This window comes from Ursus maritimus, unplaced genomic scaffold, assembly GCF_017311325.1.
Source record: "Ursus maritimus isolate PB19 unplaced genomic scaffold, ASM1731132v1 scaffold_28, whole genome shotgun sequence".
In the NCBI taxonomy this organism is placed as follows: domain Eukaryota; kingdom Metazoa; phylum Chordata; class Mammalia; order Carnivora; family Ursidae; genus Ursus; species Ursus maritimus.
The window spans coordinates 11667601-11683763 of NW_024425341.1; the positions used below are offsets into that span (position 1 = coordinate 11667601).

A 16163-nucleotide genomic window follows, 5' to 3' on the forward strand; every position below is an offset into this window, starting at 1 on the left:
TGGCTACCGTCCCAGTGGTCGCGGCGTTCTGTTTCCCCCCCGGGCTGCAGCTGCTCATGGCCCGCCTGCCCTCTCTGAGGTGGGTTTCCACGAGCTGTAGGAATGAGTTCAGTCTTCAGAGACTCGGAAGAGGAGCTTACTTTCGGAACTGGTCCCTGGTGAGCACAGCTCTGAGAACAGTTTTCACACTGTTCTCTGGAACCCTAGCGGACCTTGGGAACTGTCATGGGGATTGAGGTCCTCCAGCTCCCCCCCCCCCCCCCCCCCACCACCAAAATTTGCTACACTTTTATTTTGAAAGGGATTCTGGGGGCACCTGGGTGCCTCAGTCAGTTAAGCATCTGCTTTCAGCATAGGTCATGGTCCCGGAGTCCTGGGATCGAGCCCCACATCGAGCTCCCTGCTCAGCAGGGAGCCGCCTTCTCTCCCTAACCCTGCTTGTGTGTGCTCCCTCTCTCTCTCTCAAATAAACACAAAATCTTTTTTAAAAAATAGAAAGGTATTCTGGGAAAAATTAGTTTGAAGAAAGGGTTCCACTGCTTTTATTTTGAACTTTGAAAACCATCGTTCTGTAGCATTTGTTCTGGTTTGAGCCTCCTTTTGCTCTTTTGCTAGTTTTTTGTTTCATTTTTGTTTTTGTGTGACAAATACTGAACGGATTGGGAAATTTTAGATCTAGTTCCTATGGATATTTCCTAATCTCCTTTAATAAAACAGTGGTGTATCGTTAAACAGCTTTTAGAATTTTCCACCGGGTACTATTCAGTCCAACAAACAGTATTACACACTAAATGCTAGTCTCAGAGCTGGCCCCAGGGGCCCAGACTTGGTTAAGACCTGGATCCTCCCTTCCTGGGCTCTCACTAACCAACCCTTGGAAACTTGGTTGTGAGAAATCCTCCTCACTTTCTCCTCTCCCCCAGTACTCTCCAGCTCAGGACATCTCCACTGGCACATTTTGGGCTCCTCTTCCTCATCCTCCTCCTGACCAGCCCATTCTGTGCTGCGTGTCTCTTGATATTTATGCTAACTCCAGATTCCTTCTCAAGGGGAGAAGGGAGAGATATGAAAGACGTGATCAAATGTAAGTTCACTCCGATCTCTCTCAGGCTTCCACTTCACTTACCTGACTTTATTATTACTCAGCAGCTTTGGGTGTGGGAGATTTGGAAGCCAATGCTGCCCCATCCTGCTGGGCTAGGTTTTAGGCAAATGTTAGTGAATAGTCTCTGAGCGTGTATCTAGACCCAATGGGAAGTAATGCTTTAGGATAAAAATGTGGAAATGTCTGGAAATCATAAATCCCATCTATCAAGGATGAGATTGAAATCCTGACTCCACCCATCTCCATTATTTCTCTCTTTAGGATCAGGAATCTTAAAATGAGGGGCGCCTGGGTGGCACAGCGGTTAAGCGTCTGCCTTTGGCTCAGGGCGTGATCCCGGCGTTATGGGATCGAGCCCCACATCAGGCTCCTCCGCTATGAGCCTGCTTCTTTCTCTCCCACTCCCCCTGCTTGTGTTCCCTCTCTCACTGGCTGTCTCTATCTCTGTCAAATAAATAAATAAAATCTTAAAATATATATATATCCTTTAAAAAAAAAAAGGAATCTTAAAATGACATCTCATTTCATTTTTAAAACTTTCTAAAGGAAAGTGATTAGATTAGAGCACCCCCAGCTTGGCCAGTTCCTGTGAGGCCACAGGATGAGGAAGTGCTGCCATCAGGCTGCAGGCCCTGCATATCCTTTCTGATGGCGGTTAGCGTCATCGGNNGCCACAGTAGGGCTGAGCAGGCACGGGCTAAGACATTTGTGTGCTAGGTCCTGAGACTCTGTTGACTTTTTTTCAAAAAGACTCAGAATGTCTTAAAATAGCATGGTAGCTGAAATAACAGTACCAACAACAACAATAATAGCTTGCCATTCCTGAGAATGGTTGTTTGTTTAAGATCCGAGGCCTGGGTTCTGGCAGCAGTTAGTTTCCACGAGCGGGGCTCCCACAAGAGTTGCTCTAATGGAAATCATATGGTCTTGTCATGACCGGAAACACAGGGGTCTGTGAAGCATTCTCCCAACCCCTCCATAAGGAATTTTCTGACAAAAACTACAGACACCCACACATCCTAGAACTAGAAATAGGTGGTGTAGACCTGATCATTTGAAGAAAGCTTAGGATGCCTCTGTGTTCCCATTCGAATAATAACTATGAGCCCACACTTCGGGTCTGGCTCTCCAGCCTAATCTACACGCAGTCTGCACTCCCCTCACCAAGTGTGAAGAGGACATTTTAACTGCCTTGTTGAGAGAGGGAGTCCGGGAGTCTGGGCAGCCACAGTGTAGCACTCCACATTGTTGGGATCCCCATGCTGCCCTCTGAATGGCTGGTCCTCGTCAGCTCTGGACTCCCCATCACCTTTTCAGGAGTTCTTGCTGTGCTGCCTGGCTGTGGAAAACCTCACCAGGTCCGCCTGCACCCATAGGCTCAGCTGCTTTCCGGTTGCTCCATAGAGCAGTCCCCACATCACACTCAGGAAAGTTGTCTGTTTCTAGCCCCGTTCCCGTACTGAAGACCCTGCCCAGAGCCACAGTTTGGGGGTGGGGGGAGACTGGGGAAGACAAGAGAGATCCAGAATGAGCAGGCCTGGGGTGGCTTCTTACGTGTGGGAAGGAGTGAAATGACTCTTTCAACCTTGGGTCACGTGCACTCTAGACTTCTGGAAAGTCCTGAATGGCAGAGTCACTAATGGCTTTATGACAGTCTCGTTTTCCTGACTCCTCCGGCAGTCCTGGGTAACATCCTTGGCCTACTTGATTTCAGATTTTGACAGGTGATAAAAGCACACACTGAGATCGCTGCTTCACAGAGTCCAGATTCATAACTATCGACTGGTGTTCTTTTTTTTCTTTGCTGAGACGCTCCCTCATGTGTTTGCTGTTACTTTAATGGATTGCTTCCTGATACATTCTGAGCCCCGGGCACTTGCCCTTCAGTCTGGCAAACTGCAGCTTGACCTGAATGGAATCGGATTCAGACCAGTCAGTTGGCAACATGACTCCCTTTTTTTCGCCTAGAAAATACAGTCCGTGTAAGCAGCAACTGTGAATGTCCTCATTTGCATCTTCGTGGGGTTTAACTTGAATCTGGATACTCCAGGCTTTTTCACTTCTGAAGGCGTCGGAGGGCTAACTGGGAAGTGCTCGGGGATGATGGTGTATTCGTCAGCAGTAATGACACTGATAAACAGAGAAGTCCTACGCTTCTGGTCTGTCATGGCCCTGCCAGTAACCATCGTTCTCCCAAAGGCTCTGCAGTGCGTTTTCATGGGATATCTCCTACCGGTTCTCTTCCTCTTTTCCTCAGAGGGCCACGTGTGCGGTTTTGTGCAGGAAATCCCCACTGTTCTTGTGTTCCCCCAGCTATAGTTGGAAAGACATCAGAGTGTCCGGGGCAGAGCCCAGGCCTGGGATCCCAGCAGGGCAGACAGGCAGCAGATGCCTGTTGGTTTTTTTCACTTTGTATTTACCATTCCCTCGCTTAGAGTTTGGGGACCCAAAACCAACAGGTTATTGAAAGCATGAGAGTAATTTGACTTCTGCCATGGACGGGGGCTCGGGGTGATTTGGTGTTTTGTTTCTGATTGGAAAGCAGCTGTTTGGTAACCACTAACTCTTCCCTTATTCTTTTCTTGCAGATGAGCTCACAGTGCCTGCACTTTACCCCAGTAGCCCTGAAGTGTGGGCCCCGTACCCTCTGTACCCAGCGGAGTTAGCGCCTGCTCTTCCTCCTCCTGCTTTCACCTATCCCGCTTCACTGCATGCCCAGGTAATTGACCCCCATCGGCCACGACTTCACTCACTCCACCACCGGTCCTTTCCAACCTGGTTCCCCAGAGCACACCGTACAACTAACACCTGTCCGGCTAACAGACCCACCTCCGGGAGATTAATGATCCCCTCTAAATCCAGCTGACACTCCTCCGGGACTTGAGGACCGTCTGACAGCCATGATATCACCCACTGCCTGATGTTTGCCCCAAATGACACCTCTCTCTTCCCTAATGATCTCACCCTCATATCACACACGAGAGACAGACGGGGCGCAGGTTACCCGCCCCCCCAGCCCCCAGCCAGCCCGAGGGTGTTCCTAGAACAGAGTCGCGCGTGCCTGGTCGTGCGGAAGGGCTGCTGAGGGAGGCGTGCGCTGGTTGCCGGAGTTCCATGTCTGCGTGTGTACCTGTGTGTGGAGAGATTTCTGCTCCCGTGTTCTGGAAGAGCTAGTGGCCAAAGGGGGAAAGTGGGAAGCTTCCAGGAAGACCGTGTGCTGCTAGCTTACAGATGTCACAGGAAGGATGAAGCGTTCCTTTTTTCCATCTTTAGAAAAGGAGGTACGGTGTAGTGTGGAGAACGTCATTACAGGTCAAGGTGAAGGTCTCTGTTTGGACCCACTTCCCTTCTTAGTTAAAAGTAGGCTGAGTTTCACAAACGCCCTTGTTTCTTCACAAAGATTACTACCTACGTACCAACCCTTCCTCTCCCCTTAAAAAAAAAATGTTGCTCTTTCTTTCGCTCTTAGTGCAAGCAGTAGTGATGCGTGTTAGGGTTCAGAGGGATGATGGACAGCAAATAGGACAGAATATAGATGCATTCATTTTACCGCACGTGTAAATCCTGTAAAAAGCGGGAAAGCCTGGTTTCTGAAGAACCGTTGGCCTGGACAGACAGGTGGGGTTTTTGTTTTGCTTAGTGTTTATTTACAAGGCTGGATGGGACACACAGCTTCCTGGGAAGCTCTTCCTTCTGACTGAAAACCCTTCCATGGGGTACAGCACTCCCTGTGTTGTATAAAGCACGGACACGCAGCCCCCTAGCTGACATCCTCGTGGGCCAGGGGGTCAGGCGTGGAGCTGGCTGCATACGCGTCCCTTGCGTCTCAGCCGAGCTGTCCGTGCTCCGTGCACGCACAGCCCAGCCTCCCAGGCACCGCGCAGGCAGACTAGGCCCCCGACGTGAGGACCCTCGGTGTTGGCAGAAGGAGGTAGAAAGTCGTACCGGTAGTAAGGGAAAAGTAGACGGTGGTGGTGAGGGCAGCTGGCACGGAACATGACTTATAGCAGCCCCAGGATTCACAGCCCGGTGGCCCGGTGTCCAGATCAGCTGTGCTTTCTGCTTTCCCTCCCCTTGCTGCTGCTTCCACCTCGGTCCGCGTCAGCGCTCCGTCTCCTCGCAGGGGGCAGGGGAGGGAGAAGAGAGAAAAACATAAACCTGTGGCTATCTTCTGCTGAGTCATCGAAACGTTCGCAGTGGCCTTGGGGATAACTGTGTAGATGATGGCCCCCTCTGTCTGTGGGCCCGCCCCCACCATCTGTGGATGTGTCTTCGCTCCTCTTCCTAGACTGCCGAAGTGTAGATTACCTGACAGTGAAGGCAAACGGTCCTAATACCGTGGAACGGTGCCCAGTGTGCAGAGTATTCTGAATATCAGTGGCTCTGTTAATCAGCAGTAAAGCCTTTCACCGTTGCCCTGGAAAAGCAAGAATGGACAGTAGCCAGGAAGGACTGGGAATAGTGGCTTTGGGGCCTTAATAACATTCGGGTAACTTGCCCTTGCTTCATATAATGGATGAAATCCAAAGTATATCTGGGGATGTGTGGGAGAAGGAACTGAAGAGTCTTAAGAAAGCCCATGCCCATTGTGAGAAAGGTTAGAGACAGTGCCAAGATTAGATGGACTCAGCCATTTGACTTAGTGGGATGTATTGCCCATGGTGGCACCCTCCCCTGTGAGTTCTTCCTTGATCTCGAGACTTTCCCAACCTGGAGTCCACTTGGCTCTGCCACATCGGTCCTAGAGTTGGTGGAACTTTCATCTGAAATCAGTGAGATCCTTGTGCTCAACCCCAAAACTTGTTTGGAGTCATTCCCAGTGCAAGCTTGGGTTCTGTATCCTAAAGGCTCGTGAACAGATATGGTTGTCTAAATCTCTTTGTCCAAGATGAGAATCATAGAATGAACTGGTAGAGACTTTACCGATCAGCAGGTCTGGCCCATTTTACAGTTGAGGAGACAGACCGGAGAAGATGGAGAGTTCTCGAAAGTCGCGAGTGGCTCTACCATGACTGGAGCCAGGTCACCTGACTCCCAGGCCTTGCTCTTTCCACGCCTCAGTGCTGGCTCACCAAAGACTTACTCTTTGTTGGAATTTTGGAAAGGCCTCACTCCACTGACTCCTTGGATCTTTCTTCTTTAAGTAGATGAGAAGCCTGTAAGAAGAGACTTGGAGGCAAAGACAAGGGAATGAACTTAACCTTCACCCAAAGGGCCTGAGAGAATTTTTATTAACTGGAGGTAGAGCAGTGGGGAAGACTGAAACGGAGCATCCCCTTAGTGGATGATTCCGGTTTTGTTTGGAGATCTTACTGTATGTCTTTGGAGACGCTTTTATATTATTTTGTTTTTCTTAGCATTGTTGTGCTCTGTTTTGAGACTTGGATTTTTTTTTTCTTCTAGTGTTTCTCTCCTGAGGCAAAGCCCAACACACCTGTCTTTTGTCCACTTCTCCAGCAAATTAGATTTGTCTCTGGGAATGTGTTTGTAACATACCAACCTACCGCAGACCAGCAGAGGGAGCTCCCATGTTGAATTTGCTTGTTAGCTATTTTTCCCCCATTTTGCAAAAATAATTTCTTGGTAACGTTTGAGAGATTTCAATAAAAATTTTAATCAGAGCAAAAATTATCTCAAGTAGACTGCAGCGTTTTGTTTTCATGGTGATGCGAGTTTGGAGCTAAGAGGTTATCTCTGACTGAGATTGTGGGAGAATTGGGCCCGTGACACGGAGCACACACCACATGGGAGAATGCCGCAGAGCATCCAGGGGAGACCTGGCCCAGAGCCGAGGCCTCACTGCTGCTGGTCTCTTCTTGGGCTTCCGAACCATCGAGAGCTGCACGTTGGAAGGTTCTCTTTCTAGCATCTGTGAGTCGCCTCTACCAGGAGACCTTGCTTCAGCGGGGACGGTGTGTCTGGCTGTCAGAAGCCTCTTTGAAGCAAAGAGACGTATTTTCCAGTCTGTCCACCCTGATCCAGAGGGAGGAGAACCCGAGGGGCAGGAACGGTCGTTGAAGATCTTCTGGTTCAGTGCCAGCTTCCGTCTGTGGCCTCGTGCCTCCATCTCTGAATTGAAGACGCTTATTTGACACCACATCCCGTTTTCGAGGCATCATCGCAGAAGGTAATTGTTCTGTCGGCTACAGCACTGCCCTGTCCTTCGTAGAGATGAAGGAACAACTTGACGCAGCACACAGCTGAGCTCTGAGCAGATCATTAACGTTTTTAGACACGATCGTCCTGTCTACTGTCAAGGTCATTGGTGTTTGAAATTTATTAAATATATTCTGAAAGTCCCTGTGAACAGGAGGGCAGGTTTCATCCGTGGCTTTTAGGAGAGTTCTGCTTTCAGGCACAAACAGCACTTCCTGCCATGTCATCCTCACACAGCTCGGCCTTTTCAGTCCCCGTTCAGTTTTGCTTGGTGCCAGTCCTTTAGTCTTGTTGCTGATGGGCCAGAGAGAAAACCAGTAAAGTGCACTGTTCTTGTTACATTCTAGAAACAATACCATTTACCCTTGACCAGAGCCACCTTGTTGCCCCAGAAGCTTGTCCAGGTAAGTAGGACTGAGAGAGCAAGTCCCCGTTACCTGTTTCTTCTTCAGGGGCCTCATTTACCCTGAGTCACGGCAGATCTTCCTCCCAGGCTGCTCCACGGCGCAGGGCTGGAACCCCATCACCTGCATGTCCACAGAAGGTTCTAAAATCCTAACGCAGACTTCCCAGGCCGGGACATGTCCCTTGGGAGGTGCCCTGTGACACACTGGACAAATTGTAAAGGTTAAACCCAAAATCAATATAAAAATGGACCATGGGAAAAGTTGACCCAAGCACACAGGGAAGGAAGAGAGATCACAGGGGGAGAGAAGGGCCAGGAACAGTGTGCGGAGCTCCCGGCAGAGCTGCCCGCCCGCCCACCAGATCCAGGCGTTAACTCAGCGAAAGGCAACTGTGAACTGAATCTTGAAACTTCTTTATAAAAACAAATTTCATTAAGCGTCTCCTCTGTCACTAACTATGCCCTGTGGAGAATACTGAGATGAGACACAAGAGATCTGGTTCGGCGCGGGGTGTATTTGAAGCGCACGGCCCGGGGGTGAGGGAGTGTCCCGAGGGAGGCAGGGAGCAGGGCCGGTGTGAGCACCGAGGCCCAGCAGCACGGCCGTGATGCATCCCACCCAGGCACCGCACGGGACTCGCACAGTGAGGCCCCTTGGGTTTTCAGTCAGGGCGGCTGGTCCTGCAGTGGGAGCCGGGAACAAAGCCCGTGGGAGGGGCTTCAGCACCCCAGCGGCTGGCCAGCCTCCCAAAGGGAAGGGAAGAGTCAGAGATTGAGGGCATTTGCTTTGGGGCCTCCCAGGTGGCATCAGCTCTTACCGCCTGAGACCTGGTCCTCGAGGCCTGGCTTTCTCCAACGACCACTGTCTCCCTGCAGTCCAGGGCCTGTGGTCGTCTGGGAGAGCATAGCTTTGAGGGACTGCAGAGGTTGGCCTTTGGGGGCTAATCAGCCCAAGGCTTTAAATTGCTTCTAGACATCGATGAAACTTACTGATCCTCTGATCTGTACCTTTCCTTTCAACCTACAGCTCCGTGAAGGTCAGACTGTGAGGGGACACTGCCCCTGGGTGCTCTGTCTCCTGAATGTGCTAGCCTTGTCTAGTTCCTGATTTTGTTCAGCTTTCTGGTCGAGGAGCCCCTGGCTTAACTCCCACAGGACGCCAGGCTGGGGCAGGCCGACCAGGCATTGTGCTCACAGCGCCGGGCTCCTGGGAGTTCTGGGCGTGTGTCTCCCACTGAGAAGGGAGCACAGAGCCCCCTCTCCTTTCTCAGACCACCTCGGGCTGTTTCTGAGCCTGGCAGTAGCACGGGGTGGAGGTGCGGGCCCTGGAGCTACCTGGTCAGACACTGGCTCTGCCTTTACGGGCTGTGTGAGCTCGACTGCGCACATTCCTTACTTAACCTCTCTGGGCTTCAGGAAAATGGGCCTCATCATCGCTCTTGTAGAGCAAGAGTGCCTGGGGGCGCCTGGGTGGCTCAGTGAAGCATCTGTCTTCGGCTCAGGTCGTGATCCCGTAGTCCCAGGATCGAGCCTCACGGCGGGCTCCCCGCTCAGCAGGGAGTCAGTCTGCCTCTGCCTCTGCCCCTCCCCCGTCTCGTGCTTTCTCTCTCAAATAAATAAACAAAATCTTTAGAACAAGAGAGCCTGGCACCTAGTAAGGACTTCCTAAATGTTAGCCTTTTAAGGAGCATGTGAATTTTCAGCAAGGAGGAGGAAACCTAGGGCCTAGCTACCCACGAGGCTGTGCTTGTTCAAATGCTTGACGACACTGAGGCAGCGGCAGAGTCCTTGTGGCTGCAGCCAAACGGCAGGCCAGAGGTTGGGAAGAATAAATGAGGGGCAGGTGAGCAAGATGAGGCATCTGGGGACAGCCACCAGAGTGACAGCACCTGCCCTACGTCCAGCAGCGAGGCCTCTGCAGCCTGTGCCAGCGCCGGGAGGACTCGTCCCCACAGGAAGTCTCCCCCCACAGCCAGGCCCGGACACGCCTGTCAGGAGAAAACCTCTCCCTGACAGGAAATAGATCAAGAGTGGGAAACAGCTGAATTCCCAGAGAGACCAAGTGGTTCCTGTGTGTTGCTTTACTCAAGCCCGTTGTCCCTGAACTTTCCAGCTGCTGCCTTATCTCACTCTCCTATCAGAGAAACTGGAGAAGAGAAAGACCCACGGGTCATCCGGCCCATTCCTCCCTGGACTCTGGCTCATTCTTCCCACAGTCCGTCCGTTGGAATTCTGCCTGGCCGCGTTTCCAGGTGGCAGCGTCACCTCTCGTGCCTTGGGAAGTTGCTCTCTCCATAGGCCTGTGACTGAACCCCCGGGGATCCCACCCTGGCCAAGCAAATGACCTCCTCTTTACCTTTTCTGTCGTCCTCATCCCCTCCTCTGCTCTCCGGTCTCTGGAGAGCGCGGGAGCCCTTAGGAAGGCAGTGAGAGACGGAAACATTCGGCCCATCCTCACGGGCCTCTTCAGCAGCGGTCCAGAATCCTTCAGCCAGAGCTCCTGGGGATGGTTGGCTCCTTTGGCCAGAGCTGCTGCTGAGCCCCAAACTTCACCACACTGGGCCGCTTGCTTCAGCAGCTGTTCAGAAACCTGAGCAGTGCCCTGTGGCCGTGGCCATGACCGTGGCCGTGGTTGGGGATCCCAACAAGACTCCTCAAATTCACCGTTGCCATGACTGAGAGAGTGGCTCCAAGGGGGCCTTTTCCTGGCTGGGGGGGGCCACAGGGTTTCCTTCATTTGGGGCACTGTCTTTCATGTCTCTCGAGCATGTTTCATTTTGTCCTTTGTAAGGCTAAACTTCCTAGGGCCTATGACTTTCTCCCTGGCCTCCGGGAGCTCCCCCTCGTCCGTGGGATTATCCACAAATAGGTGGTCTGACCATCCCAGCAGGATGGTGCAGAGGATCTGGCACGGCATCAGGACTCGGTGTTGTAAAATCAAACAGGCCAGTTTTAATGACCGTTTCCACCCACTGTGCTACCTTTGGGATTTTAAACAAGTTTATTTTAACCTCACTGAAGCTCAGTTTCCTCATCTATGAGGAGGAAGACTGAGTATCTACTTGACAGGGTCATTTCGAGGGAAAGAGTAAAATGTTTGTCATGGAGTCGTAATTATTAACCTAGCTCTTCTGTTTCCTTCTTTTGTCAGAACTTGATCTGGCATGGCCCAGAGGCTCCTGAGCCCTCCCCTTGTAGCATTAGAAGCAGTTGGGATATAGGGACTCAAGACCAGCACCCCACCAAGAGAATGATAAGGGTCCAGGCTCCGTTCTTGGGTGAAGAGGAGAAGCAGTGGGGGCCAGGGCAGGGGCCGCAGCCTGTGGCCGTGGTGTGTCCCGAGGCGAGGCCCTGGTTCGGCCAGCTGGCCGTTCACCCGGGCTCGGGCCTCCTGTCCTAGGAATGGGCACCCAGATACCATCCAAAAGTATGTGGGTTCTAAGTGGTTTGGAAACAAAACCAAGGCTACAAAGAAGGTTTAGAAATATAAAATGTAGCCTTCATAAAAAGAAAGTGAACTTCTCCTTGAAGAAAACCAATTCTGACAGGGGGGAAAAAGGCAAATCAACTCCAAATGGATCATGTTTTATTCAGGATTTGTGCTGCCAGTGGGGAAGGCCAGAGCTCGGTGACAGGATGGGAAAGTGGGACACCCCAACTTCAAGCCTCATCCACTCTGCCATGAAGTACTTCTCGCTTCACTGGGCTCGGCTCCTGGGGACCTCTAATGGCCCTTGATAGCAAACATAGTTAAAAATTAACAGGCTGACAGAATTAAATATGGATGACAAGCAACCACTGTGGACTTAATCTGACACAGGATGTTACACGCTTGGGTGCCCTCAACCCGAGTGGCGTCTTGAGTGAACTTCTGGGGTGTCTGAGCACATTTCACATGCCTGTTTGAAGGCAAGAACCTGGTTTGTGCTTAGGACAGACAGGGAAAGAGTCTAAAAGCCCAGGAGAGAAAATTGTCCCTGAAGGCTTATGGTTAATTAAGTCCAGCCTTGACTGGTCTTAGCAGGAGGTGTTCACAGGGGTCTAGACTTGTCGCTGCCTGGGCTCAGGCCTCAGCAGTGTCCCACCATCCAGACAGGGAGATCTTGCAGGGGTATAGGGCTGGGCTGGAGCGTAACCTTCTCCAGGCAGGACTGGCTCACTTCCTTTCTGGCAGTTGGGGTAGGTCAGATGGCCGACTTAACCTTTGGACCCATTCACATAGATCTGGATATTTCGCCTTGATGATGGCAGCTTGTTTAATTGCCCTAGGCAAGGAGTATTAGGTGCCAGACAAAGAGGAAAGAATGGTGATAGCCTTTCGTGCCCTCTGCGTGTGCTGAGCGAGAGGATGGGCCGGCAGTTTGGGGGGGATGGGGTTGGGAACGGGAGCGACCCTCAGTGGGCCTCATTTCATGAAACAGAAATTCCTGAAAAGTGTTTTTCCAGTTTGGGTGAACACTGTATTAGATAGGGCAGGGGAGCTATTTTAAAGAACCCTGTGATTTGTCCCATAAAGATGACCATCTTTTTTGTATGGCAGATCAGTCTAGTCTCTTTGGTGAGTTTGGAGTTTCTTGGACCGCAGTGTGCTCCTGGCTTGGCAGCCTTCCCTTAGCCTGGCAGCCTTCAGCAAAGTTTGCTGTGGGACCTGCCATGCTTTATTTGGTGCTGCTGCTCAGAATGGATCCTCAGGCCCGGAGTGAGCAGGCCGGGGTTGGTTATAACGAAAGAATGTGTGAGTGGCTGGCTGCAGTTGTTTCCGTGCTGGGAGAGCCCCAGCAGGGAGGTCAGCACTCCATCTCAGGCACAGTGTCGAAGCCTGAATGTCCATGCCTTAAAAAGGAGAGCCGGCTCTGAATAGATGGTGCTTGGGGAAATCTGTATTCAGGTCCAGCACCTGCCTTGGGAGAGGTAAGAAAATCTCCACTGCTGCTTAGAGGTTAGATCAGCCATCCAGGGCACCAGCTGGGCTGGGGATCTTCCAGCTCTGATCGGTTTTGTTAAGAGCTAGAAACTTGGAGGCCATATTGGCACGCCGCCGCCTCCCAGATCCACCAGAAGTCACCCCGGGAAGGAGCCTTCCACATCAGCGTTTCTCAGCAACCGCAGGGGAACATAATAAAAAGATCCTGTGGGCAGATAAACTTGGGAGCCCGGGGTTCATCAAGTCAAACAGGTTTCTTCATGGTGGAACTTCTCGAGTCTTTAATGTGTATCTCGATTCCGCTGAAGGGGCAGAGACGGCATTTCTCTCCGACTTACTTGACCACAGAGCATCTCTAGACAGCCTGCTTCCAGCCTCACTTCGGAAACCTCACGCAGGAGCAGTGTGTCTCAAACTTGGACGTGTGCGTCATCGTCTCCTGAAGGGCTTGCGACGTGCAGGGGCTTGGGTTTTTCTCCCAGAGGTTTCTGCATTTCTCACAAGTTCCCAGGTGACGCTGGGGGCCAGGGACCCCACTCTGAGACCACTGGTCTAGACTGATCCCTTTATTTACGGAGAAGAAAATAGCGAAACCAAGGAGTAGTTACTAATAACCGCTACGTTTCATGGAGGCCGGCACCTGGTAGGCACTTACACTGTTTCTGAAGGCCAGTGTGGTGACGCCCGGCGGTCGCCAGAAGGGAGGGGTGGGGAGTGCAGCCGAGGTGGGGTACGTAGTCTGTGCTGCTCACAGGCACTGCAGAGGGCTGAGGGCTCCACTCTAGAGACCAGTCAGGGTCTTCCTGTTTTGGCAACATGATTGGAAATGTGAATTCTGTATTTACTTGAATCCTCTGGGCCTTAGTTTTGCTCATCTGTAAGTGGAAGAGGATAGAAATGACTTTTATGGATACTTACCACTTTCTCTAGCATTCCATTTTATTTTTGCTCTGGGTTATTTCTACTTATGGGTGTTCTCGTGTCCGAGCTCTCCCACACGTCGCAGGAGCTGGTACCATCTGTGCTAAGGTGCTGGAGACCTCAGGGTCACTTTGCAGGGCCACTGTGTTTGCGAAGAACATTCCCGAAGATGTGCGATGGTAGAATCCCAAACAGCGTGGCCCCTGGATAGTGAGCCGAGCGGTAACGACTAGCATTTCTGAGTCTGAGTGGAGAAGCACCCTAGGGTCTTCCGTGTTGCTTATCGACCCGCAGGCCACAGTCTGTGCGGTGGTGTGCTTAGCAGTCTGGACAGGGTGGGCATCAGCGTTGGTGTGGATCACGCATATCGTTAGAGGTTCTTCTGGGGATTTCAGAAGCTCCTGGGACTGTAGGCAGGATTGTTGAGTGTGCAGTTTGTGTGTGTGTGTGTGTGTGTGTGTGTGTGTGTGTACGCCAGCTCACGTGCATTTTTCTACAGACAGGATCATGTCTTTCATGGAAGGTCAACTGTGCAGACTTACCCCTGCTGGACTGTCCGTGGAGGGAGAGAGTCAGGGAACCGCAGGTTTCCCCAGTGTTTACGATGCACTAAAGCAGCCCCTAGGCAATGGGCAGGAGTGGCCACGGGTGACCTGGAGCCAGAACCCACAGCAGAACAAGCAGCCCAAGTGGGGGGGTCAGTCCCTCCCCCCCTCCCCCCGAGGACAGCAGTAGTTAGCACAAAACAGCTTGTTCACCTGGACCAGCCGCCTGCTGCTTGAACTCAGTTTTGCCTGTGAGCTCGGCCACTCTGCTCTGCTGCACAGAAACGTGGGGGAGCAGCTCAGGCTGGGCCGGGGGCGGGGCACTGCCCTCTGCTGGCAAGTGGGTGCCGCTGCACCCCTCCGATCTGAGCGAGGATGTGGGCTTGGAGGTCTATGGAATGCAGTGAGAAGAGCCACCCTGTTGGCAGGGGCAGAGGTGTCCACGCCCTGGGGACACAGAGTGATGAATTTCGGGGCCTCTGTTAACTCCATCACCACCACATGCTCCCCGAGAATCAGCCAGTGGGCCAACTTGACCTCGGCTGAGCTGAGTACAGCTTATCCTAGACCCCACAGCCCAGAGTCAACCTGCTTATCGCCCTGGAGTGCTTGGGTGTTCTAGACCAGGCTGACCACAGGGCTCGGGGACAAGGACAGCGTGGGTAGAAGAGGCTAGCATGCACCAGAGGTTGGCTGAGGCTGGGGTGGGTGTGTGGGAGATGAAGGGCTTCCTTCTCGCAGTCACCGTCACCAAAAGTCATGCCATCCACTGCGCCCCCACCCCCTGGTCAGACCTCCCTCTTCCTGTGTCTCTGAAACACCAACATGTCTTGGCCTCGTGGGGCTCAGTGCCCCAGCCCCACACCCAGGCAGCACCAGTCGCCACCACCACGCTCCCTCCGACTCCAGTGCACACAGACCCATCCCCTCCCGCTGTGTGTTTAGGTTCCCAGCCCCCCACCTGCTGTGGGGCTGTGCCCCCGTCCCCTCCTTTACCACCTGTCTCAGGAAGGCAGCTCCAACTCTGCCCTTTGCTTAGTGAGCAAGTGGATTCAGATGCACAAAGCCATAAGCCATGGGTAGGTATGAAATTTTTGTCTTTCACCCACCCTCTCCTCCTCTTTGCCCTCTCCCCCTGCACCCCTGTACTCCTCCCTCCTTTTCCTTCCCATCCTCCCACACTTCCCTTCTTTATTTCTCTCTTCTTTGTCCTGCATATACTCCTGAATTCCCAAAGCGACATGTTTTTTAGCCTACCTGCTTACAAAAAGCTTCTGGTCCCTCGTCCCCTTAATTGCTATTGAGTGTCGAAACGACTCTGGGGGCGCTTGGGTGGTGCAGTCGTTAAGCGTTTGCCTTCGGCTCAGGGCGTGATCCCGGCGTTCTGGGATCAAGCCCCACATCAGGCTCCTCCACTGGGAGCCTGCTTCTTCCTCTCCCACTCCCCCTGCTTGTGTTCCCTCTCTCACTGGCTGTCTCTTTCCCTGTCAAATAAATAAATAAAATCTTTAAAAAAAAAAGAAAAGAAAGAAAAGGACTCTGGCCCTGCCTTAAGTGAACTTCAGTACCTGCTGCTGACTCCCAAGGAACACAGCTTTGCCCTCCCACAATGCGGGGGACCCCCTCTAGCTGGTGATATGATTTCTAGGAATATCCAGTGTATCCCCCAGAGGAGCCTGCATGTACAGCTGGCCCAGGGGGTTCCCTGAGCTGGAGCCCTGGTTTGGGCAGAAGCTCAAAACACATCTGTGGTCCTTTTAAGTCTTCGTTTCCCGAGGAGGTGAGGCCCCAAGTTGGGACGGAGTCCGCCAGTGTGGCCCCTCACCCTGCATTGAGAGCCAGAGAGAAAGGAGGCCCATGGGGTAGAAGGAAATGCAGAGGACTTCTGCATGGGGAGCAAGACCAAAGGCTGGGGATCCTGTGTGAGCTGGGTCTGGGGGCCCACTCCGAGAAAAGTTACGAGAGCCAGTGGAGCCTGGGCCCTGGATCCGGACCCCACTGGGCTCTGTGCCCCCGGGGACGTCACTCAGAATACCCAGCTCTCAACTGATTGCCCCACCTATAAAAGCAGGTTAGAAGAGGCGGGGGGGGGGGGGGGGGGGGGGG

The 16163-nt window shown here is 52.4% G+C and overlaps 1 protein-coding gene across 5 annotated transcripts in view; it reads left to right on the forward strand.

The window, feature by feature from the left end:
• Positions 1-16163, forward strand: part of RBPMS (RNA binding protein, mRNA processing factor) — a 172436-nt gene that overhangs the window by 139329 nt on the left and 16944 nt on the right. For 2 of the 5 annotated variants that reach the window (XM_040643276.1, XM_040643277.1), the window contains 2 exons: positions 3694-3824; positions 15003-15136. The exons of 1 other annotated variant lie outside the window; for it this stretch is intronic. In XM_040643276.1, coding sequence (XP_040499210.1) covers positions 3694-3824; positions 15003-15136 — 265 coding nt within the window. Of the gene's footprint in view, positions 1-3693; positions 3825-6508; positions 6734-15002; positions 15137-16163 lie in introns of those variants that run through there. 2 more of the 5 variants (XM_040643278.1, XM_040643279.1) reach the window with 2 other exon arrangements.